The sequence below is a fragment of the Nymphalis io genome, chromosome 18, assembly GCF_905147045.1.
Source record: "Nymphalis io chromosome 18, ilAglIoxx1.1, whole genome shotgun sequence".
Taxonomy (NCBI): Eukaryota; Metazoa; Arthropoda; class Insecta; order Lepidoptera; family Nymphalidae; genus Nymphalis; species Nymphalis io.
Window position 1 is genome coordinate 3,130,930 of NC_065905.1, and position 27,653 is coordinate 3,158,582.

The window sequence follows — 27,653 nt, forward strand, 5'->3', positions numbered from 1 at the left end:
TGGGATCCATACACATGACAAATTGTAAATTGAATTAAGTAAAACTACTTGGAAATCAAGTAAGTGCATCAAAGCATTCCCACGCGCTCTCTTTAGAATAATCAACATTAATCTTGATCGATAGTTACGCATTGTAACCGTAATCTATAATAATTAATCTAATCACATTACAAGCCTTAGTGATTACACTTTTACTATGAAACTGTAAATCATAAATATTTTTTTATATATTTTTATTCAATTTTTTTAATAAACGCCTGACGCTTTTATTTTCAAACTAAAAAGGTAAGTTTAGATTTATAAATGGTTACGGACTAACAAATAAAATGCATAATACAATTATCTCTCAAGATTGCAAATTATTATTTTTTTAATATTTTTTTTTATTGTATATAATATTATAAACATTTTTCTGTCTGTGTCGGTCAACATGTTGAAGGTGGCAACTCTTAACTTCTATTTTGACAGCAATTTAAAATGTACTGTTCTGTTGGTATAATAAATATTCACTTTAAAATTTGTATTTGTTGTGTATGAATCTGTTGGCACAATAGAATTAAATGTTATGGTTTAAACAAACGAGTTATTTTGAATACGTAATAGTAGTGTAAAATGATGGACCAGTCATACTCCGAAAGTGATGTTTCAATATCTCCATCACAAATTTTAGATCGCCTGCAAGTACTCAGGCAGTTGCAAATTTTGCAACGCGGGAAATTGCAAAAGCATCGTCTACAGTACGATAATTCTCCTGAAATAACTTCTAGCATAACTGAAATCGTTAGTCAATTTAGTAATAGTACAAGTTATAATACTTTCCGAAGCTTGTTACAGTCTTCTCAAGAAACTAATGAAATATCTCACTCAAACACAACCCCATCATTAAGAAAAGGTAACTTGCAAAATGTTATAGAAGGTATTTCAGTTTTGAATTTATCTGAGGAATCTGAATTTATTGCTAATTCTGTTTCATCAAGAAATTCTAGTTCTCCTAGACTGGATAGTGAAAGATCTCATAATATCGTTGAACAAAACCTTTCAAAAAAACAGATATCTCTGGATGAAATGCCTATACTGTCTCCAAAAAAGGATTTTGAAACTTTAATTGCAGAAAAGTTAAAGAATGAGGAAAATGTTATGAAAGAAGTACCTACTGATTTGCACCAAAAAAAAAGTATCAAAAAGCCATTTCTTAGGAAAGGTGAAGGTATGGGCCGATTTGGAATCCAGAAAAATGACTTAGTCATACAGAATACAAAATCATTACCCTGGAAAAGAAAAAAATCTGGCAATGAAACAGCCACCAAAGCAGTTAACAGTAAACCTAATAAAAAACTTTCTAAAAATGATAACCTTTCAATACAAATATTAGACAAGGATACAATATCTAAGGGCTTAAAAGAACAGGGTCCCCTTGATTCATTTAAGAAAACCAACAGCAAATTTGAATCTGCTCCAAGTCCGAAAGAAAAAATAACGGAAACCGAACAAAATGAACAAACACCAAATACATCTGCTAATCATTCATCTTCTAAGCCTAACATAGAGACACTTGCTATTAGTATGCCTAAACTAAAACATCCGCTACGCCCAGGTCAAGGCAAAACATGGGCATCCGTGTTTACCAAGGAACAGGATGATTTCTTGAGACAATTAAAGCAAAGTGAGTATTATAAAAATTTTGTATCCCCAGCCAAAAGTACAATCTCCGATATCAGTACCAATGAGAATATATCCAGATTAAGACAGGATAGGGAAATCGCCGAACAGAATTTGTTTGAACTTATTGAGAATAAAGTCACTCATGACAGTTTTAGTATAGATAATTCTTTCTTCAACCGGTTTTTGAAAAAGAGCACTATGGATTGTTCAGGTGAGAGCACACCTCTAGTTATGCAGAAGTGTTTAAATAAAAATCCTAATTTAATGCATATATTACCAGATATAACTTCCAGAAATAGAAATGATAACTCATGTAGTGATATTGAAACATGTAACAGTGAGTGTACAGAATGCAGTGAAAACTGTTCTGTATCCACCTGCTGTTCATGCCAAACTACCACACAAACAAATATATCAGTAAGTTGCATTAAAGAAGATAAAAACCACGAAAAAGGTGATATTAAAAAAACACAAAGATCTAAGACTAACACACAAAATAATGAAGAAAAAGAAAAATGTCACAATGACACACTGACAGCTGAAAATGAAGCAATGAATTCTAATATGGCAGAGATGAATGCTAAGTTAATAGCCACAAGTGAGCTTTTAAAAGATAGACTTAAAGAATTAGAGGATGAAATTGATACATTTCGAAAAGAAAATGCCAACTTGACTAAAATGCGAGAAGAAGTTGATATGGAACGTCAAAAGTTATATGAAGAAAAAAACACATTTGAACAAAAATTTAATGAAGAAAAAATTCTATCAGAATATTATTTAGCTGAAGAAAAAGAAAAACTTAATAAGCAAAAGCAAACATATGAGAGGTATGTGAGAGAAATGCGAGGTAGATTGAATAAAAAAGAAAAAGATGAGATAATCAACTTGAAAAAAGAAATTCAAGATTTGAAAAATGAAATAAGAATAAAAGATGCCAAATCTACATCTACTATCGCTCGACTACGTAACCAAATAAAAATAATAGAGAAAGATAAAAAGAATCTTGAAGATGAAGTAGAAAAACTTAAAAAAGAAAACAAACGAATAAAACATAGTAACGATATAACAAGACGATTAACTAATCTAAAATATCTAGAGCAAATAAATAAAAAACTTTCTACTATGACTTCCAAGGACACTATGTCAGATGTAGAATTAGATCCTAACATAAAATATAAGGCTTTCGAAATTGAGAGACAAAGTAGAGTAAGGAAAAGTTTTCCTAATGCAAAAGGTACAATGAAACTGAGAGCAAAAAGTGTGCCAAACTTGCATGTTACTTCCAGATATGCCAAATATTTCAGTCAAAAAGATTCACTTAGTGATAAACATAAAAATATGGAACTAAATGATGAAATTGATTGTCTTAACTCATATGATATGGAAAATGATAATAGTAATAATAAAAGCAATTCTAGTAATTCTGATCAATCAAATAACAATTCTGATAGTGAGGAAGAAAACAATTTAGAAAAATTATATAATGACAGATTTAAATCAACTTCTTTGGAAGGTCAATCATCTAATAGGTCAGATCAGTTTGAAAACTTGGATAGGCTCTCTGGGTCTAATAGTGACTATTTTATTGAAAAATCTAACAAGGGCTCTTCATTGAAATCATTAGACAAATGTTTCACAACTAAGACACAACCCATAAATCAGTCACATTCTAGAAGTTCTAAATCACCTTCTATGCCTTATAATAGATTATCTCAAGAATCAAAATCACCTACAAACTATTTCAGCGAAAATGACCACACATCAGACAACCACATAGATACTAATAATAGAAATAAATCACCAGTCTCCATTTTGAGCAACCATTCGTCTTCCAGTCTTAAATATGGAACTGTTATAAATAAAGAAGTATATTCTGATAGAATTATTCCTAGCCCAGAGCCAATGTCTAGTAAAACAACCTTATCGAAGACAAATTTGAATCCAACAGAAATAAGGAAGCCAGATGGGACAAGAGAGCTTAGATTTCCAAATGGTAACGTTAAGATGTTGTCAGCCGATGGCAAATATAGCAAATTTTTGTACTACAATGGTGACATCAAAGAAAACTTTTATAATGAAGGTAGAATTAAATATTTCTATGCAGCGACAAAAACATTTCATACTACACATCCTGATGGACTGGAAATATTGGAGTTTCCTGAGTAAGTTTCATAAATATATTTGCTTTCATTATTTTGATAAATGTACATTATTAACAGTAGTCAATGTATAAAAAAAACTCTGTCCATGCCCTTTTTAAACAAAACTTTTTCGTTTGTGAATTTTATCATATGATTTAAAATCAACCTTGATTTTAGTTTTTAATGATATAGCTTAATTCGTCCATTGAGAATATCACAGGATTTATTTTTTTAATTGAAATCAACCCCTTAGGTTTTAATCAGATTTGTTGAGTAAGCTTTTCTCAATTTTGAGAGTGCACATCCAATGATGTGTCATATCTTACTTTATTCACTTCTAAGAGTGATCAGATCGAAGCCAGTCGCTTTCTCTTTAGTCGAAATGTGCAGTCGTTTGTATTTAAAAGGTTCATAGCCAGTTGATTGATGTGTCCTTCGAGTCTTTGCTTATAGGCCAAAGAAGACTTTTCTATTTCTTTTTTTAACTGTAGGTATTTGCAGTTACTTATGTGCTTTCTTGTTCAGTATGAACCATGGTGCATTGCTTAAGACCTTTAGCACTTTGTTCTGGTAGCGCTGGAGGATTTCTATATTTGAGTGACTTGCCGATCCACAGAGTTCTATGCCGTACGTCCAGACTGGTTTTATAATACATTTGTATATAATAAGTTTATTTTCGAGACTCAGTGTTGATTTCCTGCCTAGTAGCCAGTACATATTTTTGAACTTTTTGTTTGCGTGTTCCTTTTTAGCTTTTATGTGATCTCGCCAGGTAAGTTTTCTGTCTAGATGCATACGTAGGTATTTAACAGTCGTATTTTTTTTGCAAAACGTTTCCATTGAGTGTCAAAGGTGGACAGTCTCCTCTTTTTAAAGTGAACGTTATGTAAACTGATTTTGCTGGGCTGGCTCGGATTCTCCACTTCTTTAGCCATACTTCTATTTTGTCTAGGTGTTCTTGCAGTTTTGTAGAGGCTATGTTCGGGTCTTCATTACAGGAGAGAACTGCAGTGTCATCTGCATAGGTTGCGGTCATCAATTCTTCAGAGGTAGGTAGATCGGCGGTATAGATCGTATATAGAATAGGACCCAAGACGGATCCCTGGGGCACTCCTGATTCTATTTGGTGGATAGATGAGAAAGAATCCTTGCATTTAACCTGGAACATTCTATTTTGTAGATAAGTCTTTAAAACCGTATACGCACTATTTGGCAGGTGTAACTTTAGCTTACAGAGGAGGCCCTTGTGCCACACGCGATATAAGGCCTGTTGTATGTCAAGGAACACAGCTGAGCAGTATTCTTTCCTCTCCATCGCTTGCCGTATTGTATGTGCTACTCGGTGTATTTGTTCTGTCGTTCCATGGTGTGCATGAAAACCAAATTGGTGGTCTGGTATCACTTCTTGCTCCTTTAAGAGAAAGAAAAAGACGTCTTAAGACCACTTTCTCGAAAACTTTTGAAAGTATGGGGAGAAGACTTATTGGCCTATATGATGTGACTTCTGTAGGAGGCTTTCCTGGTTTGGCAACCATATTTATGATGGACACTTTCCATAGCTTTGGGAAATATTGTAATCTCAATATTGCGTTGAAGAGGATTGTCAGCAGGACGATGCCGTTTTTTGGTTAAAGAACAGTCAATCATATGTGTTTCAGAGATTAATAGAATATCTATTTTGTTGTGGTTTATGAATAGCTCGACTTCTTGCTTATTCGGGGATAAGCCATTTATATTCCATGCCGCAATCCGCAGGAATTTCATTTTTTTCTGCTGGGCTATAAGCGTCGTTAGGAGACCCATGAGGGTACCTATTTGTTGTATGAGGATGTCTACTTTCTCAGATTGTTTTATTATAATTTGTTCTAGTGAACTTGTTGATTGAGATTGTGTATTCTCTGTTTTTCTATTCTAGTAGTCTTTATTTGCGGTGTTGATTATGTTATCATTTGTATACCCGGTGTCTCTTTCCTGGTTGTTGGTAGATTGCTGTCTAGTGTAGCTGCGCGGTTTTAGCGAAGGGAAATCGCTTATTTTAGGTGATGGTGTAAATTTATTTGTGGGCTTCTTGTTATCTGGTGGGGCTTTCCTGTTTATTACATGTGCCATTTTTCGGGCACGAATCTCCTTGTATACTTGACAGACTTTGTAATTAGTTGGATGATCGCCCTGACAAAGAGTACAGGTGGCTGGCGTTGTCTTATCCTTTTTTGGGCAGTCCGTAGTTTTATGTCCCTTTGCACATTTGCTACACCTGTATGAGCGCATACAGTTGTTTTTGGTGTGCCCATATTGTTGGCACCTGGTGCATTGAGGAATTTCAGTAGATTTCCTTGGGTCTTCAATCTTAACTCTCGTGTAGTATATGTATTCTATATTTTTTATTTCTATGTTATTGGGACTGGGTTCTATATTTGCAAAGAACATGCTTAGAGGCTGTTTGTTTTTTCTGAATATTGCGTAGACTATTTCACCTCGTACCTTGTTCCCTGTTTTTTCAATTTCTTGTATTATGGCCGATTTAGGGGTGGTGTGATGTAGATTTTTAATTACAATTCGGTCACATTTATTTTGCTTCGGGGTGAAAGTGTGACCGATGAGACCATTAGTACGGATGAGTTAATTTAGGTCTTTGTATGTTTCGGTTGATTGTGTCATCACTCTTAGCTGGTCTCTATTTATGATTTTATAGAAGTATTTGCTACTAGGTATAGTCTTATTTAATAAGTCTGTTAATTTAGATAGGTCTTCTATTCCATACAATATAATAGGTGGTGGTTTGCTAGTTTTTATGGGATGACTGGGTGTATCTTCCGTTGGATCGACAGGTAATTCACAGTATCTGTTAGAAGTGTTGACTCCTATTTGTGTTCTTTTATCTGGTCGATCTAGTTTTTGAATGTGTGGCGGGCTATTAGATAATCTTTTCCTTTTGAGGTGACGGTCTGTGGGTATTGTTTACCAGGGGGGAGGGCAAACGTTGCTGGAGTCGTCAGCTGTAGTATTTTTGGCTGGAGACGCGATAAGCAAATTCTTTGAGTCACTAGTGCTAATATTTCCCTTTGACGACGATCTCGGTCTTATGATGCTTGGATGGAATGCCTGCTGTGTGAGTTTTTTATTCGTGCTGCTGCCAGTAGCATTAACTGTCACGGGGGCCTGGTCGCCGACTCCCGCGCTGTCTTCGGTAGCATATTTCACACTCGCAGGCCCGGGTACCTGCGAGCGCCGGGTGTTAGCCGGGTCACATGACAAATCAAAATTCTTGTCAGTCATATTTCCATTGTTTTAAGAGGTACTCATGACACTTTCCCAAGGCGACATGGCCACACTATTAGAAGGTTTAAAATGTGATATAAGGTTAAATAGGTAATTTAGTCCTCCTTGGCCTGTGGTTCACCAGTGGACAGGTTAATTAACCGCCGCCTGTTGCTCGGCGTTGATGCTTATTTGGTACCACCCAGGGGGCACGTGTAGGGTGGGCCTAGGAAAAGGTGGTAAATCCTACGGACGCGAGCAACATACATAGCAATACCACAGGATGGAATAATTATTTATATTAATGTCAACAAAAAAATCATTTCATATCACGTATATACTTCCATCACGAATTATAACTATGTTAAGATAGAAAAACACAGATAGAAGATAGAAAAGCCCAGATGGCCCAGTGGTAACAACGCGTGAATCTTAACCGATGATCATGGGATCAAACCCGGGCAAGCACCACTGAATTTTCATGTGGTTAATTTTTTATTATAATTCATTTCGTGCTTTACCGTGAAGGAAAACATCGTAAGGAAACCTGTATGTGTCTAGTTTCACTGAAATTCTGCCACATGTGTATTCCACCAACCTGCACTGGAGCAGCGTGGTGGAATAAGCTCCAAACCTACTCCTCAAAAAATGGAGAGGAGGCCTTTAGCCCAGCAGTGGGACAATCACAGGTTGCTACGAAAAACACAAGTTATTACGGTACCTTCTATAACAATTAAATAATTGTTTGCAGTGGTCAAGTCGAGAAACATTATAAGGATGGCTCTTCTGAAATTAAACTACCAAATGGAAGCATAAGATATTATGACCCTAAGAATGAACATGTACGCGAAGAATGGCGTTTCCCAGATGGTGCTTCCCTGACTGTCTCCGCTAATGGTGAACAACGTATTGTCTTTGCTAATGGACAAGTAGAAGTTCATGCCAAGGATCACAAGGTACCGTTCAGATTTAAAGTATTCTCAATTTAATCAAATTCGAAAACATTTTAACAATTAAAGAGGATACAAAAGTTATTTTTAAAATATTATGTATATTTTTTATTTATTCATATCAAAAACAATTTGCTTTGACTGACCACCAAAATAAAAACAACAACAATGTTTACAAAACACTTGTATTAAAATATGGTTATCATATTGTTTTATTTTATTATTGTGTTTATGTCGAACCACAGCTAAATAATATATATTTATATTTCGATATATGTTTCAGCGTCGTGAATTTCCTGATGGCAGCGTTAAGTTAGTCTACAATGATGGCACAGCAGAGACACGCTATGCATCTGGCCGCATAAGAATTAAAGATAAACATGGAAATCTTATCATGGACTCTGCTCCTGGTTGAGTATCAAATTTGGCTGCTTACTGTGATTTTATGTGCCTTTTATACTTGAAAATAAAATATATTTTATAACAAAACTGATTACTACATTGAAGAAACGATTTGTTTTGCTTATGGATTGTAAAATGTGTATGAGATGTAATTCAAAGCCAATTTAATGGGTTTTCTACTTATGGATCGAAAAGGAAAGAATTCTAAGAATAACATCCATTATTATTAGGTAATGATGTAACAAATGACAGATATTATTGAAAAAACATGAAAAAATATATAAGGCAATTAGAAAATTCAAGTATCAATTAGAAAAAGGAATATTTTATTTAGTATAGTAACTGGGTTGTAGTTAATAAGAATTAATATATTTATCTAATAATGTGACTATTATTTACATCTGTCAATAAATTTTGTATAATTTTATATATCTATGTTTGTTATATATTTTAAAAAATAAGTATGCAAATGGAATTAAAGACTAAAACTTATCTTACGATTTTTATTAGTATTACCTTATTCTACATGATCTATTTAGTAAAAATCAATTTGCAGATATTTTGTATCTTAAATCTGACGTTGATTTTGGTATTCCATTTAATTTAAAATTTAATGGAAACATATTTTCTTCTGTGCCAAAAATCTTTTTCAAAGCCTCTCTTGCAGCCATTTCTTTTGCTATCGCTACTGATTCACCAAAGCCTAAAATTATAATTTTAATTTACATAAAAAAATATTGTTTAACTAAACTCAATTTGGGAATGATAAAGTTAAAACAACATGTGTTTTTTTTAACTTATAAAAAATTATGCACTCTTAAAAGTCTTATGGCATTTTAAAAAGAGAAATCCAGAAGCCTCGTAAATATAACTTTAATATTGTAATACAAACCTGAAGATAACATTTTCCTGTCCACATAGAGGCCAACTCTATAACAAGCGAGTAATGTATTCTTTCCAACCTCACCAATCAGCCTAGGTTCTAATTCACTGCCTGTTTTAGATATCAAATCGGTGAGCATTGTCCAAGGATCTTCAATGTGCCAGTAATCGTTTACATCTTGACCTGAACAATGTGAACCAAAAGAACAAAGTTAAATTTGCTGAGCAAAAAAAACTCTTGGAAACAAATCTATTATACTGTTAAAAGTTATATAGCAATTATTTATAAATAATCTTGATTTGTAAATAATCTTTTAGTTTTATATTTCGGTTAAAGTTATTTATTTACCTTGTAACTGTGTTATTACAAAGTCCCTTACGAAATGTGCAGTTTTTTCATCACCGGATGATTGTAGTAAGGCGCCAACTAAAGCTTTGAATGTATTTGCTAGTATCTGACGTTCAACGGGATATTCCTATAAACATTACAACAAACATTTATTAGATGTTATGATAGGCATATAGTATATACCAAATTAAACTTCTAGAGCAGATTGTGTGTTCAATCAGGGTGACTATCAAATAATTTTCATGTGTTTAAAGTTATTTCTCATGCTCAGTAGTGAAAGAAAAAATTGTGATGAAACCAGCATGTATCAGATGAAAATTTATTTCATGTCATCAACCCACATGAGTTGGTTGAATAAGCTTCAAGCCCCAGAAATAAAAGCCTTAGCTCAGTAGATATATGTTCAAGTTCTTTTTAAACAGATAAAAATATAGACAAGTACAGTCTACTCACAGCAGCTAATATGATGTCTTTTGTGCCGAGGTTTAAGGATATATCGGCAAGGACACTTTCACTCATGAGATGATCTCTTATGCCAAGTATGCCTTCCACTGGAAACTTTGGTAAGACTGTTTCCAAATAAATTTTAATATATTCCTCCATAAACTTTTCACCTGAAATAAATTAGGTTTTTAATGTTTAATTTAAAATTGAAATAAGGCAGTTGATTAAGATCAATTTTTCACTGTGAGTACCATAACAAACAATTTTATGGCAGAAAACCAATACAACAATAAGAGCTTTCTCAAGCTTTACTTATAATTGATATACATGTAAGAAATTATTTATATATGCATGTTGTGTATGTAATGTAATATGTACATTGTTAGCATGCTTATTAAATAAATAAGGAGAGACACCACACAACCACTTGTAAGTATGCTAACGCTTTTGTTGTGGTGTTTAACACCAAATAAATGGGACTAAGGCTGTTTTTTTTAAAAGCCCTACTATGATGCCATTATATATATTCAAACAATGGCATTCTTACATTGATTATGCAATTATATATCCATAAAATTTACAATTTGTAAATATGAATATACTTGTTTTATTAATCGAATAATATAACTTTGTGTCTCGTAGCTAAAGCATATAACATCTTTTAACATTAAAGGTAACATAATAATTGAGCTAAATTATTATTACTTCATTTTCAAGGAAATCTTACCTTCTGCAGTTAATTCTCTGTTATCTTTCATTTTTAAATCAAATTCCATTTCCTTTTGTTTCATTTCCTCTTTAATTACATAGGAGCGATCTGTAAATGCTTGAAGTAAAAGATCTGAATCAAATTCTTCATTGAGACGCTTTCCAAAAGCATATAGTTCCGCTTCTAAATTCCATTCTAAAAATGTGTTTCTCGGATTTATGACCTTTCCGCCTTGCTTTTTTTCGCGATATTTTAATTCTATTAAAGTTGGTGATACCCAACGTTGTATTCTCCGACCTAGGGAGTAGTAAATGGAATGAGACAGCTTATCAAAACTTTAAAATGATTGTTTGTGGTATATAAGACTTACCCTGTGTACTGATAGGAAAATTCAAAAGAGTTTTTGTTAAAAGAGGTGTGAAACGTCTTACAAATGCCATTTTATAGGTATAATAATGCACCTAATGAATGTTATTGAAACATGAACATGACTTTGTCCGAAAACAATATATAAGTTCTGTTGTTGTAATGGTAAGAAAAAAAAGGACTGAAAAATAAATTATGATAGGTTATGTTATTTCAGTTCAGTTTTATGTTGAGAACTTGTTTGTGAAATCATGAATTGACAAATGACAGTGACAGAATAAGTTTTTTCATATTCGTAGGAGTAAAGGTATTGCACTATACAACTCAATGATAAGAACGAGAAATGAGAATAGAAGCGCTGAAGTGTAATATTTAAGTCTCTTTTCTAAATGTCATACCAATGAACTACAGAAAAGTAGTAGCGTTTTATAATGTCCCACAAAAATATTTTTATATCATTAAAGAGTTATAACAGATATAATTTTATCATTAATGGCGAAAGACTATAAATCTAGAATCTTTACGCTTTAATCGTTACGCTTAAAATATTAATTAATTATTATTTTCGATAAGCCACATGCCGTCCTACAAACATATCCATTACTACTTTGGTTGGAACAGACGTCGTGAAAGAAAATATTTTTGTGCCCTTTTACAATAAAAACCATAGTAAGAATAAAAAACAACAATTTATACAACAATATAAAAAAAATTAACAAAGTCCATATGGTATACATTACAAAATTAATACCAATTATTGTTGTAAAAATCTCTTAGTTTCTTTTAATTGTCAGGAATCCTCTTACAGAGTTAAAGAACCCCCTTTTTGTTTTATTAATTGGAATAATTGAGTGGTTGCTGTAGAAAGATGCTGATGTATCATAAATGGATGATGACATTTCTAATGCCTGAAAAATTTAAATATTACTTGAAAAACAGCAGAAAAACACAAAAAGGAAGTAGTAATTACCAATACTTACGCAAAGAGACGTGCTTATGAAATAGGAATCTAGTGAACTGTTTTGAATTGGCGATTTTCGTCGCTTCTCGACATCCTTCAAATCAGATGGTTGAGGAGATCGCATCACTAAACAGGACAACAACCTCTGTAGGAATGGCTTCTTTACTTTACAATCACCTGAGTAAGGAGGTGGTTTCATAGAATAATTGGAGCCCTTCCTACTGTTTGAGTTTAATGAAAATACCGATGTACCAAGATTAGGTGTAGCACATTTCCGTGGCCCTGAAAGTAATAATTAATTATTAGTATTTAAAGACTTTAGATATTTTTGTATCTAAATATATTATCAATAATGATTATAAACTTAGGTAACACAAGCATATAATCATTGTTATATATATTCGAAATATACATTCGATTTTAAGCACCTAATGTATTGTCTTAATTTCAACAGTAATATTATTTTTCATTGTGTTTTTCCTATTACGATGTACTGTAAACTATATTTCTAGTATCGTATTATATTTATTTGAGCAGTTGCACTTTTTCAAGTGTCGTAATTTATACTTTTATATCGAACAACTAAAGAATCGAAATTAGAAACCTTTGAATATTGTGCGAAGAGATTTATCGTCTTTCTCTAAATTGCTCTCGCGAAATGGTTTAACTGCGTCTTTTTTAAATTGCATTGATGAAATCGAGACATGTTTTATGTATCCAACACTTGCGTATCGAATCTCCATAGAGGACATAGCATGCCGAGGTGTGTGATTTTTTTCATTTGTATCTTTTTTCGTTGTGTTAAAAATATTATCATGAATTTTTCTATCACTTTCTTTACAGATAAGTTTATTTTGACATTGTGGGTCATATTGACTGCCGATGCATCTAAACATAACCTCTGTCTGGACTTCACAATGACGTTGCAATGGTCGTTTACATTTACGTTTAACTTTAATATTTCCAATTGAAACAACATTGCAATGTTTAATACTATAGCGTTTCCATTTTTCTACACTTAATTTATTCGACATAGTGCGTTTTATAATCCTTTTTACTTTATCATATTGTTTCTTTGTTAAAATGATGGGTCTTTCATTATTAGTTTGTTCTTTATGTGAAAAATAGTCATCCCGATTAAAAATTTGGTTTTCATTTTCAACGAATGGTGAAATAAAATTTTGTTTTTTGTAACAAACATCATTAGTCATTGAATTTTTAAATATATTCCACCTTGTATTAACATTTTTATGTCCTGAGTTATGTTTATCTTCTATTTGTGTTTGAACATAAAATATATTATTTTTTACTTTTCGAGTGTCAAAATTTGAATCTTTTTGTACCTCTTGGATACCTTTCTTAATTTTTATTGTCAAGACTTGACTTGAAGGAAATTTAGGGGAATTCGATTTTATCGTCAATTCTTTAACACTGTAATGAGAAAACGTAAACAATATTATAATATAATATAATAAATGATTCAGATTTTAAAAAAACAACAATTGTCGCCAATTAATATTTGGTGAGCCAAAAGTACTATAGCTTTGTACAAGCCCGTCTTTTTATCACATATTCTACCGCTAAACAGTAATTCCTTTTTTTTTTGTGTTCTGGTTTGAAGAGTGAGTGAATCAGTGTAACTACAGGCACAAGGCAAGACACTACAGGCAATGTAAAGGATGATGAATATTTCTTACAATGACAATGTCTATAGGCGGTGGTGGCGTACCATCAGGTTTTGCATTTGCCATTCTGCCAAACTATTTTCAAACAAAAGTTTATTATGACAAAAACTACTTAAAAAAATAAAAAAAGAACCATGGATTATGAATACAGCAATCTCCTTTTTCATTTTTGTTACATATCTAAAACATAAAATAAATTAATTTAAAAAATGTCAATTTAACGATAGTCAACCATTATAACGGGTAATTTTTCTTTTCTTAATACCTTGCGCTCCTTCCGATCTTGATATCGGTTTTCCCTTAGCACGCCAAGTAGTTTTCTAATTTCTTTATCCCTCTCGTCCGGATTTGTTACGGAACAATTGTCACCTCGGAAATGTTTGCTTTGTTCTGCCAAAATAAAAGCTTCTTAAAATTTAAGGCAAATTTGATTTTCTGATTTAAGCAAAGTCTATTGACATTAATAGTTAATATTAGACTAGAATTCGTAATTAATTATGGAAAATCTATTGGGTTTTGTGATTTTGAGATTGGTAGTAGATGACAATGATAATAAATGTGTTTTGGTGGTTGTTTCTCAACTTAAATCAAAATTATCAAAGAAAAGCTAGAAAACCGAGTTGGCGTAGTAGACCACCTCATCATCTGATCCCTGGTATTATAAAAATACTTAAAAAGTAGTTCGTACAGGTGAATCTTAATTGAAGACTGCGGGTTCAAGCCTGAGCAAACACCACTGAGTTTTCATATGCTTATTGCGTATCCACCATCCCGCATTGGAGTCGGTTGTTCAAATATCTCTTAACATAGTCATCAAAAGGGGACGAGGCCGCAGCCCAGTAAAAATATTTCTTTATATACATTAACATTCATTTTTAGACGGTATTTTTTTATTTTTAAATTTGTTTAGATAATTACGAATTAACGAATATAACTTACTATTGATCGAATTCGTTTGTCTTGGACTGAGCTCTAATCGTGAGCTATTTCGATCTTCTCGCCTAGAACGAAATGTTTTTATTGTGATTTCAATTTCAATATATGGATTAACGGCTTTGTACATAATATACGAAATCCTTCGCATCCTATTTTCACCACATGTCTTTTATCTTGTTTATTTAACCATCTACTATTTACGTGTTAATTATAACAGAGTTATCCGGCATAGACACCCTACGTACACGTAGCCTTATAGCGTTCTGTCAATATACTAATCTAATTAAACATATTGAATATATATTGTAGTATGCAACCGTGCACAATTTATTATTTTTTATAATTTCATATATATCTAATATCCTCTACATTTATCTCGTTGATCTAACCAAAACTAGATAACTTATGCAAGCTTTCTAAAACAAAATGTCTTGGCCCGGTAGATACTAGCTCATATCTCGTACCCGAATATTACCTTACTTAATTACTAAAAAATAAAAAATAATACTACTACTACCTGTGAAAAATTTCAAGACTATCTTTCACTTTTAATCTTGACTCGGACGCCAACAATTTAGGAAGGTTGCGACATTGCTGAAAAAAAATAATCCAAAAAAAATTCATCTTTGAAAAATACGATAACTATATGCGTTCAAAATCTTACCGGATTATAAAACCTGCTTTTGCAAGACTCCTTATCTTCATCATCTAGTAATAATAATTTTTTCATTAATTTTTCATCATCTTTTTGATTGTTTTTTTTATGAGACTGTGCTTTGACCGTTTTTCGTACTGTTAATCCAGTATCAAAGTTACGCTTCTCGAATAAAACATTATATTGTTCTTTATCACCATTGATATCTATGGTTATTTTTGAAGTGTCTTCTTTAGGATCTAAGAGCTTGTTATTTTTAAGAAAAGTGTTAACCAAAGCCTTTTTAACTTGTTCTTTATTTGAATTTCCAATGTCACGTTGTTCTTTTCGATAATCCGTTTCTTTTATAGACTTGGAAGTATAACTAATGTTCTTTTTGATATCATTCGATTTATTTACTGATTTATCAGGACTTGTTTGACGAAGAGGACTAACTCGTTTCGGTCTATTATTCATTCTTGTATTTGAATCAGTATTTCTATTTTTAGCCTTGGTAACTGTTTGAAAAGCAGGAGAAGGCGATCTGCTTTTGTTAAGTTTATGTTCTACAAAACCATTATTTGTAGTTTCTGTTATCGGCTTTCTTTCACTCTTAACTTGGACCTTGTTTATTTGATGTGTTCTACTAAACATTTTGTTTTGTGGTGGAGTTTGGTGACGAATAATTTTGCCGGGGTTATTTTTAATTTTTTCTTCTGAATCCTGCCTCGGATACACTGATATCACGACTATTGGACTTTTGCACTTTTTTAGCTCAATATCTTCAGATTCCGTTTCAGAAACATATCCTACCATGTTTTCGCAATTTTTACTATAACAACAGCATTGTACTGTTTTATCTTTGTAAGCTTTCATCGGCTTCTGCTTTAAAAAGTTAAAATTGACTTGTGTTGCCTGCGTTGCCTTTCTGAAAACAACATACTTAGTCCAACCCATTATGAATCTTACTACTACCATGAAATATTTCAATTATATGAGCTATGATGATGAAGATTAAAAATCAAATTCTTAGATAATATAAATTAATGGTTAAATGTAAAATGTGTCTGGTCGAATGAGTTATTGGTTATTGTTATGTAAAAAAAATCGTGGTCAACCATTAACGGTTTTAGAACTCTATTGCGTGATATAAATATTGATAGTGATTTAATATATCTTAATTACTAACGTCTCCTTGTCGTTAGTTTCTTGCTGATAAAAGCTTTTATTTTGATCCATATAATTCGTTTGTACTAAAATAATAAACATTTTAAATAATTATTTTAATTTAGATAGTTGAAGTTGAAATATTAAATTACTCTATAGCTTAGCAAGTCTTACTAGGTTTGTCGTTCAACGTTGCAGCACAGTTTAAGACATATCGGTCGTCTTGCGTTAATCCGAGTTGACCAAATATCGTAATTCGACTTTTTCGACCACTAACATCATTTAATTGGTGCTCCCTTTTACAATTTGAACATTCGCAGCCCAAGCACTCATTACAATCATCACCTTTTATACGAGTAGTTTTCATTTTATTTCCTTTCCGTCGACTTTTGTCCATATTTAATGAACCAGTTATATGTTTTTGTTCAGTGAAAATATTTTCATATTTTGTCTTATTATTGCTATTGCAAGAATAATTACTTTCTGTCTTTTTAATATTATAAAACACTCTTTGTCGTCTTTTTGAAAAACGATTTTCGTTCTGTCGTTTAATAGAGTTTTCCTGATTTGAGACAGAGCTTTGAATTGTTTTATAGATTTTTTGATACCGTTTATTAACTGTTAATTTTGTAGAATTAATAAATTCTAAATCAGATAGTTCAGATGGCTCGTATGGTGTTTTCGCTTGTCTCAATACTTTTTTTTGATAATTTTTTACAATATTAAATCCACTTAGATTTTGATGTTTTTCAGTGTATATAAAATTTTTATATATATTGTTTGCCCTTTTAACGGGGAAAAGAAGAAAGTCCAACGAATCTAAACAAATAAAATATAAGCATAGTAATTAGATGAAAAAAAAAACAAATAAATCAAAACTGATTAAGTTTTCGAATAATCACTGTTTTCGTCCATATTGCAAATTTTAATTTGTTTTAAGTTTATATCCGTTTTAATATATTTCACCAAGTTTTAGATAAATATAATAAAAAATCGACTTTTATCCTTCATATTTCACGACATTTACAATTAATGTCAGATAATTATCATTAACTATTTATAAACTTAATTTTATGTTTTGAATAGTCAACCTCCTTTTTTGTATTGTGTCTTTCGTATTTTTGGGACTTGGGACTTGGATATTGGACTTTTTGAAATGAATTTATTACATTTTTTTTCTTTCATACCATGTTCCAATTCGAATACAACTTTACAAGAACTTTTTATTAAATATTTTTTTAGGGTAGGTACGCACAAAGCACATTATAATATATAGGTAATCTACCACCAAAAAGCAATACTTTATATGCTGTGTTTAAATAGTAAGTCAGTAATTTGGTTTGGTTTGGGCAGTGATGATAACTTAAAATTAGGCGATTTATTTGTTATTCTATCTCGAATAACTACTTCCCTATTTTCTGCTAATTTATAACGGTTAATTTTTCAATTACGATCCCAAATTCTACAGAACCGCAACTGAATCGTTTTGTTAGTAGAATAGGAAAAATGTTAAGCGGCAACGATTATGTTCCAATTCAATTGCGATAGTGACCATTTGTTAGTAGAATTACATATAATATAGCTATCTCTGTCAAATCGACGTTATTCTCTAAGTAATATCAAGGAAGTAAAAAAGATAGAAGTTTTTAAGTAGGTATCTACTTAAATAGTAAATAAGCAAGATTCTATTTATCCATTTAACATGCTGACGATGATGAGTTTTTAATTGTATAAACAGTTAGCACTAGAGCCCACGACCACAATTTTTACTCATTACTGCCAAAATACATTATCCCATTATTTAAATTATTGAAATTTGACAATTCCGTTAATGTCATTTAACACAATGTCAAATTTATTACGAAAAACAAATGCCACCACCATCTATAGAATTAACTTCAAATTTTCGTTCTTCCCAAATATAAAAAATTATAAGTATTTTCACTATGTTAAAAGATCGTCTTATAACACAAATGGTTATACCAGTTTCTGAGGAGACATATTTTAATACGAAATGGAAAAGTAATAGGGAACGACTTTGCGCTTACGACATGCTTTATCATCCACCCGATTATAATCCCAAGTCTGCGAGATCTGATCGTCAAGAGCCAAAAATTATACGGCGTAATATGTGGGAACAAGTAAGTTAATAAATATATTAATATAATAATTAATATGACGCAGTTGGAATTACCACAAGGCAATAGTAACAAAAGAATATTTTATACATTAATTTGAATTACTTGGTGGTTTAGATTTGTGCAAGTTGTCTTCATAGAGTCAACCGTCCAACAACAATACTAAGTATTCTTGTGTTCCAGTTTGAAGGGTGAGTGAGCCAATGCAATGATAGATAGAAGGGATATAACATCACAGTTTCTTTTATTCGCGGGATATAACTTACGATTAGTTCCCATTGATGGTGGCGTGTTGGCTATGTATGGGGTAGTTAATATTTTTATAGTGCCTATGGGCGGTGACCACTTACCATTAGGTGGCAGTCTATCTACATATTAATAAATATACAATGTAAAATATGATAACTACAATTTATTTGAAATAAGGCATTTTATAAGGAACAGCATAAAGGCATTGCTTCAACGACTCATTTTCAACTCAGTAGACCAAAGTGGAAACCATTTGACTTGCCTACGAAAGAATTTGTTAGAGTACAAGGTAAAATATGGTTTTAAAGCGTTTATTTTGGCTTATAATTGATTATGATAACTTAAACATAAAATTGTTGACGTCATTACAGTCAAGAACGAGAATGCCCATATGCGAATTGGTGGTGTGTTGGAATGGGCAGTTCTTCTCAATGAAGGCAAACCAAGTTTATGTAACCAGTAACTCAAAATCAATTTTCAGTAAATACTTTCAACTATTATAGCGTGGTTTCTTTACTTTACCACTGGTACTGGTAGTAGGGCTTTGTGCAAGCTCGTCTGGGTCCACACACTCATCAGATATTCTATCGCAAAACAGCAGTGCTTGGTATTGTTGTGTTCTGGTATGAAGGGTGACTGAGCCAGTGTAATTACAGGGACATAACTTCTTAGTTCCCAAGGTTGCAGTGGCATTGGCGATGTAAGCAATGATTATAATTTCTTAGAAGCTAATGTCTATGGGCGTTGGTGACCACTTACCATCAGGTGGGCCATATGCTCGTCCGCCTACTTATAATATAAAAAAAAAACTTACATAATTATATTCGATATCGTCCTTGGCGGTCATTCAAGGGAATTCAGACAAGGGAGGTCATGTTATAGAGGACAGTTTTGTTTTGTGATGCACACATTCTTTTCTCTTACTCTTATAATCTGATGTAAGCAAATCCAATACAATCGGACGGAATCGGCTTTTCGTGCTTTCCGAGTCATGAGTGTAAATATTGCCAATTTCCAGACTCCGGGCAACTATTGAGAATTTCTCTAATTTATTTTCAACTACTCGATACAACTTCGCCCATATTCAAAACGCATTTTTTTTGACTAATCCATAATGAATACCATAGCTAATTAAGATCAAGATCTTGAATAAATGTGGGGTATTGGTTGAGACCCATGACCAATATAATTGTAAAATAAATCCCTTCTGTTGCTTATATCACCAAATAAAAAAAAAATTTTTGACAGTTTTATATCTAGTCTTACGTCAGTATACCCACCCTATGTTTTGTAATAAGTAGATTTAAAAACACCGGGAAGCTCTTTCATTGTAAAATCAATTAATGAAATATTTTAATAATTTCCTCTTCAATTAGTAGACACGTATACTGCGTCATTATCTGTCGAAACGTGTTATTACGATAGTCAAACTACATGATTAAGCAACGGGTATTTAATGTAAATAAAAACGATAATTAGTGACTATTAGTATCTTTTTGGCTGTCAGTACATTCTTATTAAATATAAAACACAAAAAATCCATATACCTACAAAAAATATATATTTTTAGATAGAAAAATAGCCTTGTTATTTTCTCTGTCATATAAAACTGTGTGCTCGTAAGAACCGACTCAAATAACGTAAAATAATATTTACTCATGGTCCTATTAGAGCTCAATTTATTTATAACCTAAGCCCCCGCAGGCATTGTTCTGCCTATTTCGGTATATAATATACCATGATTGCGACCGGTTGAAGGGTATAGAAGTTTTGTACAGCGATATCTAGCGGCTGAATTGGTCAAATGATATCAGATATACCAACATTCATTTCAACTAAGTGATCATTATTTTAACATTACATAAGCTTGATAATTAAAGCAGTACTATTTCGGAATGTTTTTAGCAGGCTACGTACACGTTCCATAAATTGACGCTAAGCGCTATTTTGGGTATTTTAAAATTAGTCAAGTTTCAACACGCTCTTATTAATCCGCCCATCTATCAACATAGTTAATTAATAAAAAAGGTGTTCTATAAATAAAAAACGTATAATATTTAAAAGAATTTATAAGAAAACTCAAAATAAATACATAATCATTGAATATATAATATGTTTCTTCCTACACATGATTGGTTAGTAGTAAAATATTTAGTGTTAGTTTATGTAACTACACTACTAGTATTTCATTATTAAGTCGGTTTTGATAATTCAAAAACATCATTTAATTTACGAATTAATAGCTAGCTCAATCTGGTTACAAAACGGAATGCCTTATATTTTTCGAATCACATACAAATTTTCATATAATTTTGTTCCGTGTTGTTTCAAGTTCATAGATAAACTTTAGACATTCACGAACTAAATTTTTTTGATATAAAATTAACGGAACTATTAAGTACAAACAAACGTTAATAAATAAAATCGTATCAATCAAAGAAAAAACCAGATTTACACTCAACCCAATTATACTGGAAATGTTTATAACAAATGCATGATTAAAACCAATCGAAATTGCAACAAATCTAATACATATCTCTATTCTTAGCACCGCGGTGTCTTTTGAGATTGACGAAATCCATACAAGCAAACTTATACCTAATAAGATTTAGTACATCTTATATAAAATGAATTAGTTTGGCATATAATGTATATGGTTACATAATTAAAAAATGATTAAACATTATTTATTATGGCAGGTTGAAATATTTTTAAAATATGAAAAACTGGAAAGTTAAAACATAAACAGTTGATTTCTCTTTTGTAGAATTTAGTTAAATACACGAATTTATATATTTATAGTCATTTTAAGAGAAATATAGTCTCAAATGAAATCTTTCAACCTGCCCATTAATATTGTTTTATTGCTCATCCTTATCTTTTGCGCCATGCTTCAATATGCGCGTAAACTCAACGTAGTCAAAGATTCCATCTCGAATTGGAGCTTCACGAAGCATTTCGTCGACGTCGTCGTCCGTGAAACGATCGCCCATCGTCGTCAACAACTCGCGGAGACGTTCCTCTCCTATTACACCCGTATTCTCCTCATCGAAGCATCTGTAATAATTGCACAGTTTACATATTCAAGAAGAATTTAAAAAGTAATATCCCATTGCTGGGCTAAGGCATTTCACATAAGAAGGTATTATTTAAGTATTCCATCTCTGCTCTAATGCGGGTTGCTGATGAAACACATGCGACAGAATTTCAAGCGACTATTTTTCGTGAACAATTAGAAGACTTTTATACCGAAAAAATACGGAATTACATAGAGCTGTCGATTTGAAATAATTGTTTACATAAAATATAATTAAAAAGCAAATTATTATTTATATATAAACCTTGACACTTGCCAATAACACCATCATCACAAGTGGTGGACTGGTTTGGCATTAATTAATAAACTAATATTAGAAATTTTAAAGTGTTGCCGTGTTTTCATAAAAGAAAGAAAAAACATATTTTACTATGTACTTACTCATTTTTACAAAACATTTGTTTTTCAATCAAAAATTAAGTTTACTTCATTGAACCAAATCTATAATAATCAGTTTCATATGGAAGTTTTACATTATGATTAGTTATTGTTCCAAAACAGAATCAGGCTATGTATGTTTATTAGTACCCATCCTGACCTCACATGTGTAGAATAGCATAAAATTGTATGTGTAGTAGTTTTCACATGAAAAAAGATTCATCACTCTCAAGAGAACAGGTATTATGCAATGTTACGTTATGTAAATAAAAAAAAACGGTTTACAAATGAAAGACACCAAAAACTATAACAGGAAACTATATATTTAATATTTATAGATCTACAAAACATACACTAAACAGTCAGCGATACCATGTTTCTATTAAAGATGGAAGTCACAGAAACCATTTTTATGTTTGTTTGACTAATAATAATTTTAATTAATAAATATATTCTCATAATCTTGGATGGTATGCACCCATTATTTTTTTATTTACTGCATATTAGCATTAATTGTTTTATAATAGTTTTGCCATTAACTTTAAATAATAATAATCTTGGGACATTATTCACACACGGTCATCAGATCCCAAATTAAGCAGAGCTTGTGCTTTGAAACCAGACAACTGATATACTACATATACTACTTTTCTTTTGTAAATACATACTTATATAGATAATTACACCCAGACTCAGGACAAACAGACATGTTCATGCACACAAATGTCTGTCCTGGGTGGGAACCGAACCCACAACCTTTGGCATGAAAGGCAAGTAACTACCATCCACGCCAACCGGCTCGTCGGTTTTTAAAGAATACAGATACTAAAATTGTTAAAAGTTTGACTTACCCAAAGGCATTCTTGATAACGTCCTCTGGATCGGTTCCTTGAAGACGCTCACCAAACAGTGTAAGGAACATGGTGAAGTTAATGGGACCCGGGGCTTCATTCATCATACCTTCCAAATATTCTTCAGTTGGATTTTTGCCTGAACAAACAAGTTATTCAATAAACAATATATCAAAATTTATCTATGAAAACACTTTGAAATTTAACATAACATTGATAAGGGTTTGAGGCCATGCAACATTGACCATTAAAGAGGATAATTAATTCTATGAAAGCTTGTTGCTAGTTGGCAATTTGCTCTGCCTTTGATGTTTGACCCAAAAATGAAATTTAGTAATAGTCTTAAAACATATATAATCTACTGGCCTCTGCATGTTTTAAATTCTCATTAAACATCATTCTTATATTCACATGGGTCATAGAATAATTTTATATAGTCTATAACCTTCAATAAATAGGCTTTCTTATGCAAACTATTTTTAAATTGGATTTATAGCTCCCGAGGTTAGTGTTCAAACAAACTTTTGAGCTTTATATATAGTATAGATGATATAACCGGGTGAATTATCATTACTATACATAAATGTCAGCAAATACAAGTAAATAAATAATTTGTTCCGTATAATAACAAGTTAGCATATACTTCACTTAAACCTCTTTATTTAGAACTTATATAAAATCTTTAATTCTTACCAAGTGAGGCAAGCATATCATGTAAATCATCTTTATCAACAAATCCATCCCTGTTCTGGTCAATCATGTTAAATGCTTCTTTAAATTCTGCAATCTGTGCTTGATCAAACATAGCAAATACATTGGATGTGGCACGCTGGGCCCGTTTCTTGTTCGTGCCACGACGACCAGCAGTCTTACGAGAGGACATCTTTGTTATAATCTAATAAAAAGAAAATAATATGGGCATTAAGCAAGGCGATATATATTGAATACAGAATATTTTTTAAATAAAATAATTTTAAAGCAGACTTCTAGCAAAGGAAGAACAATGATGATTATTATCTAATTAAGTTAAACAAAATCACTAAATACTAATTTTCAATAATGTATGTATTACTAAGAAGCTGAGTCACCCGACGAATATAAAAGATTTTTGTAAAAATTTACAAGGAAAACAGCTGCATATGTAGGACACACGATGTCACAATTCGATCTCAACTAGAATACCATAAAAGGGTCTGAATTTATATTTGTCGGCTGCAGAGGTATGAATGTTATCGTAACAAATGAAATATTTTATACAAGTTTATTGCTTCATTTTAGGGTAATACTTACTAATTAATTTGTTGAAATACAAATACGGGTTTGCAAAATATGTTTTAACACTTTAATAGAATCTGAAGTTGTAAGTCAACAGTTGATTTAATAATAAAAGAATCAACGAATAGTTCTGCTTAACGTTCGTTCCGATGACTAATACTATAAAATACCTAACCCTAACAAGTAACAAGCAAAGATAACGAATTTTTTATAGACGTTATTACTCTCCGTAGACAGAGAAACAAAGTTTGAATTTCTCTGTCTACGTTACTCTCGAAAATCGTAACTTGTTGACCACAGACTATATTTGTTATTTTGTTGATTTTATATTTTTTACATTTGCATTGTACTAACATAATTTGGTGCTACTAATATTTTTCTACGTCTATTTAAAAATAAATATACGTAATACATTATTATATATTTACTTTAATTAAGCACTTACATAAAACTGAAGAGAGTATTGAGCACGGCTCTTGCCAACTTCATTAGTAGGGCTTAAAATATAAAAAGTAATTTCAGCGCAGAATGTAAGTAACCTAAAATAATAGTGTACGTGTACCTACCTACTTAATTTTTATTTGTATATAAGGCTGTTGCATTTTGACAATGACATTGACGATTATTGTATAATCAAAACACGAGTCAGGCAATCATCATGATCACAATCGGTTTAGACTAAAGTATCTAATTTGTAATGCTGGTGTATAATAATTGTACGTATTAAAACTGAGTAATATTAACCTAACGAATGAGAAGCAGTATTAGAAATGTAATGTAAAAATAATTATATTTTTAAGTATCATAACGTCATTTCAACTTTCCAGGTTTCGAAAATGTTAGGCCAAAATAAAGCAAGGATTTTTTCTGGAGTTCTACGTTCAATTAGCACGACGCCTAGTATTGCAGCCAGTCATTATGATGTATTGGGAGTTACACCGAGTTCTACTCAAAGCGATATTAAGTCTGCATATTATAAATTATCGAAACTTTACCATCCAGATACGTCCAAGGTCAAATATCTAATATTATTACAAAATATTACAGAATATATAAATAGACAGTAGGTTCTATAGTAGCAGTAGTAGTAACAGTAACAGCCTGTTAATGTCCCACTGCTGGGCTAAGGCCTCGTCTCCCTTTTGAGAAGGTTTTGGGGCTTATTCCACCATGCTGCTCCAAAGCGAGTTGGTAGAATACACATGTGGCAGAATTTCAATGAAATTAGGCACATGCAGGTTTCCTCACAATATTTTCCTTCACCGTCAAGCATGAGAAAAATTATAAACACAAATTAAGCACATGAAAATTCAGTAGTGCTTGCCTGGGATTGAACCCACGATCATCAGTTCAGATTCATGTGTTCTCACCACGAGGCCATCTTGGTGTTCTATAGTAACTAAATTTTGTCAATTAAAAATTCATATATATTTTATATAAGTTGTCATGGATCATTTGAAGCACCATATATCTAAAAATAATCCAAACTATTATTATCTATTTTTTATTTACTGTTGAAGATTTTTGGTAATTTCTGTAAACTAGACTTTCTTGATTTCAGATTTAAATTAGTTGAAAAATAAACATGAAAACATAAAAACATCTCTTATGACTTTTAAATGATTGATTTCAATAATAATACCTGTGTTTTAGGATGAAGAATCGGCTAAAAAATTTAGAGCAATCACTGAAGCATATAAAGTATTAGGAAATATAAAACTTAAAAAAATGTATGATAAAGGTAACAAAAGAAAATTTACAATATTCTACTTTATTTACTATACTAATGTAAAATTTTGGGTTCAAATTCTTTTCAGGTCTTCTTGTTGGTACAGAGAATACTTCTAGAATGGACTTCAAACCAGAGCCTGAACCTACAGATCCAACACTAAAGTTCTATAAGTCTCGTCAAGTACGTAATGTTATACCAAATACGGATGGAAGAACACCAATTTATGACTTCGACACTTGGTATGTATATTTCTATTAAAAAATTTCACAGTTACAACAATGACACTATAAATTAAAAAACATACATTATATAACAAGATAATTCGAACAATATCTGTATTTATGCCATTACTTACATCCCTAATTTTTAAGAATGTATGGGGCAGAGATGTGATTATTAGAGAGAGAGGTGCGATGCAACTAGAATAGATAGAAACAAGTATATTAAAGGAAATCTACAAGTAGCTCCAATGAAGAAAAAAATAAAAGAGTTATAGATTAACATTATATGGGCATGTGATGAGTATGAATGTTAATGGATGTAGGCCGATGAAAGTGCAGATGGATTGTGTAAAAAAAGGATATGTGTATAAATGTAAGTACTGAGATGACGAGTGACAGAAAGGAATGGAAGAAGAGTACATGTCATGCCGACCCCACATAGTGGGATAAGGACAGGAAGAAGACCTATATACCTATTTGTCCTTTAATTTTAAGTTAAATTTATGCTAGAAGTACCAGTAGCCAAATTAAATTTATCAAACCTGCATTTTTCCCGTGTGTTAAAGGTTTGTGCGCCATACAATATTAAAGTAAAATATAATTATACCAATTTCATTTATATTTAGTGTCAGAAATGTTCCACAATTCTAAAACTAAAATGTTTTATTTTAAGGATGGAAATACTAGTAATTTATATAATATTCTAATTGCAGGTCTAGAAATCACTATGGAGATTTATTAAAAAAAAAACAGTACGAACAAAATTTCATTAAAACTCAACAACAAAAACAAGTGAATATTGAAAATGATATAAGTCAGGAAAAGATAATGTATGTGATGGTTTCAATTCTAGTACTTTTTATTGGTTTAATAACATATGGTCGAAGTGATTACGACACAGATAATACTGAAAAACAAAAGAAAGCAGAACAAGAATCAAGCAGCAATGTATAGTTGGATAAAGCTTGTAATAGTTAGTTAGATTACAAAAGAAATATATTTTATTGTTTCACATAATGCGTTGTTATCATTAATTATTAGTATATAAACATGTGAAACACATATTAAAATGTATATATTGTACATACCTCATTACTGGATAATTGTAGATAAATTATTTTTTGTTTTAATAAATTATTAGAATATAAAATATTTTTTTATTTTCT

General features: G+C 31.6%; 6 protein-coding genes across 6 annotated transcripts; 3 read left to right on the forward strand and 3 right to left on the reverse strand.

Moving 5' to 3' along the window:
* Nucleotides 1-512: 512 nt before the first annotated feature.
* Nucleotides 513-8,769, forward strand: LOC126775515 (centromere protein J). Its single transcript, XM_050497510.1, has 3 exons — nucleotides 513-3,824; nucleotides 7,813-8,017; nucleotides 8,295-8,769. Exons 1-3 carry the CDS (start codon nucleotides 613-615, stop codon nucleotides 8,424-8,426), a joined length of 3,549 nt encoding a protein of 1,182 aa, XP_050353467.1. The 5' UTR covers nucleotides 513-612; the 3' UTR covers nucleotides 8,427-8,769.
* A 133-nt stretch (nucleotides 8,770-8,902) lies between these two features.
* On the reverse strand, nucleotides 8,903-11,407 carry LOC126775563 (39S ribosomal protein L44, mitochondrial). Its single transcript, XM_050497598.1, has 6 exons — nucleotides 11,168-11,407; nucleotides 10,816-11,094; nucleotides 10,098-10,258; nucleotides 9,645-9,771; nucleotides 9,306-9,479; nucleotides 8,903-9,116 (listed from the first exon to the last, which is right to left on the reverse strand). Exons 1-6 carry the CDS (start codon nucleotides 11,235-11,237, stop codon nucleotides 8,959-8,961), a joined length of 969 nt encoding a protein of 322 aa, XP_050353555.1. The 5' UTR covers nucleotides 11,238-11,407; the 3' UTR covers nucleotides 8,903-8,958.
* A 1,929-nt stretch (nucleotides 11,408-13,336) lies between these two features.
* LOC126775546 (uncharacterized) lies at nucleotides 13,337-17,202 on the reverse strand. Its single transcript, XM_050497565.1, has 7 exons — nucleotides 16,721-17,202; nucleotides 16,569-16,632; nucleotides 15,410-16,307; nucleotides 15,263-15,339; nucleotides 14,749-14,810; nucleotides 14,075-14,199; nucleotides 13,337-13,555 (listed from the first exon to the last, which is right to left on the reverse strand). Exons 1-7 carry the CDS (start codon nucleotides 16,941-16,943, stop codon nucleotides 13,550-13,552), a joined length of 1,455 nt encoding a protein of 484 aa, XP_050353522.1. The 5' UTR covers nucleotides 16,944-17,202; the 3' UTR covers nucleotides 13,337-13,549.
* Nucleotides 17,203-18,436: 1,234 nt separating this feature from the next.
* On the forward strand, nucleotides 18,437-19,421 carry LOC126775609 (uncharacterized). The gene is made up of 3 exons (XM_050497658.1): nucleotides 18,437-18,687; nucleotides 19,123-19,222; nucleotides 19,305-19,421. Exons 1-3 carry the CDS (start codon nucleotides 18,493-18,495, stop codon nucleotides 19,394-19,396), a joined length of 387 nt encoding a protein of 128 aa, XP_050353615.1. The 5' UTR covers nucleotides 18,437-18,492; the 3' UTR covers nucleotides 19,397-19,421.
* A 1,563-nt stretch (nucleotides 19,422-20,984) lies between these two features.
* LOC126775602 (myosin regulatory light chain sqh) lies at nucleotides 20,985-24,727 on the reverse strand. Its single transcript, XM_050497649.1, has 4 exons — nucleotides 24,550-24,727; nucleotides 23,953-24,154; nucleotides 23,260-23,398; nucleotides 20,985-21,990 (listed from the first exon to the last, which is right to left on the reverse strand). The coding sequence occupies exons 2-4, from the start codon at nucleotides 24,140-24,142 to the stop codon at nucleotides 21,795-21,797; spliced, it is 525 nt and encodes a 174-aa protein (XP_050353606.1). The 5' UTR covers nucleotides 24,143-24,154; nucleotides 24,550-24,727; the 3' UTR covers nucleotides 20,985-21,794.
* Nucleotides 24,728-25,096: 369 nt separating this feature from the next.
* On the forward strand, nucleotides 25,097-27,637 carry LOC126775590 (dnaJ homolog subfamily C member 30, mitochondrial-like). Its single transcript, XM_050497630.1, has 5 exons — nucleotides 25,097-25,250; nucleotides 25,362-25,547; nucleotides 26,188-26,275; nucleotides 26,352-26,505; nucleotides 27,201-27,637. Exons 2-5 carry the CDS (start codon nucleotides 25,371-25,373, stop codon nucleotides 27,439-27,441), a joined length of 660 nt encoding a protein of 219 aa, XP_050353587.1. The 5' UTR covers nucleotides 25,097-25,250; nucleotides 25,362-25,370; the 3' UTR covers nucleotides 27,442-27,637.
* The last annotated feature ends 16 nt before the right edge of the window (nucleotides 27,638-27,653 follow it).

Bases quoted from the DNA above. Each gene is read 5' to 3' on its own strand.
- LOC126775563 (XM_050497598.1), bottom strand. From the start codon at position 11,237: ATGGCATTTGTAAGACGTTTCACACCTCTTTTAACAAAAACTCTTTTG. The intron at 9,480-9,644 runs GTAAATAAATAA...CACATTGTTCAG, and splicing joins TGTAATAACACAGTTACAAG to GTCAAGATGTAAACGATTAC. The intron at 9,117-9,305 runs GTTTGTATTACA...TTATAATTTTAG, and splicing joins CAGGAAAATGTTATCTTCAG to GCTTTGGTGAATCAGTAGCG.
- LOC126775590 (XM_050497630.1), top strand. From the start codon at position 25,371: ATGTTAGGCCAAAATAAAGCAAGGATTTTTTCTGGAGTTCTACGTTCA. The intron at 26,276-26,351 runs GTAACAAAAGAA...AATTCTTTTCAG, and splicing joins TAAAAAAATGTATGATAAAG to GTCTTCTTGTTGGTACAGAG. The intron at 26,506-27,200 runs GTATGTATATTT...TTCTAATTGCAG, and splicing joins ATTTATGACTTCGACACTTG to GTCTAGAAATCACTATGGAG.
- LOC126775609 (XM_050497658.1), top strand. From the start codon at position 18,493: ATGTTAAAAGATCGTCTTATAACACAAATGGTTATACCAGTTTCTGAG. The intron at 18,688-19,122 runs GTAAGTTAATAA...GCATTTTATAAG, and splicing joins GGCGTAATATGTGGGAACAA to GAACAGCATAAAGGCATTGC. The intron at 19,223-19,304 runs GTAAAATATGGT...ACGTCATTACAG, and splicing joins AGAATTTGTTAGAGTACAAG to TCAAGAACGAGAATGCCCAT.
- LOC126775515 (XM_050497510.1), top strand. From the start codon at position 613: ATGATGGACCAGTCATACTCCGAAAGTGATGTTTCAATATCTCCATCA. The intron at 3,825-7,812 runs GTAAGTTTCATA...AATTGTTTGCAG, and splicing joins GAAATATTGGAGTTTCCTGA to TGGTCAAGTCGAGAAACATT. The intron at 8,018-8,294 runs GTACCGTTCAGA...TATATGTTTCAG, and splicing joins TTCATGCCAAGGATCACAAG to CGTCGTGAATTTCCTGATGG.
- LOC126775602 (XM_050497649.1), bottom strand. From the start codon at position 24,142: ATGTCCTCTCGTAAGACTGCTGGTCGTCGTGGCACGAACAAGAAACGG. The intron at 23,399-23,952 runs GTAAGAATTAAA...TTGTTTGTTCAG, and splicing joins TGATATGCTTGCCTCACTTG to GCAAAAATCCAACTGAAGAA. The intron at 21,991-23,259 runs GTAAGTCAAACT...CAATTATTACAG, and splicing joins GTTATCAAGAATGCCTTTGG to ATGCTTCGATGAGGAGAATA.
- LOC126775546 (XM_050497565.1), bottom strand. From the start codon at position 16,943: ATGGACAAAAGTCGACGGAAAGGAAATAAAATGAAAACTACTCGTATA. The intron at 16,633-16,720 runs GTAAGACTTGCT...TTATTATTTTAG, and splicing joins AACGTTGAACGACAAACCTA to TACAAACGAATTATATGGAT. The intron at 16,308-16,568 runs GTTAGTAATTAA...TGTTGTTTTCAG, and splicing joins GAAACTAACGACAAGGAGAC to AAAGGCAACGCAGGCAACAC.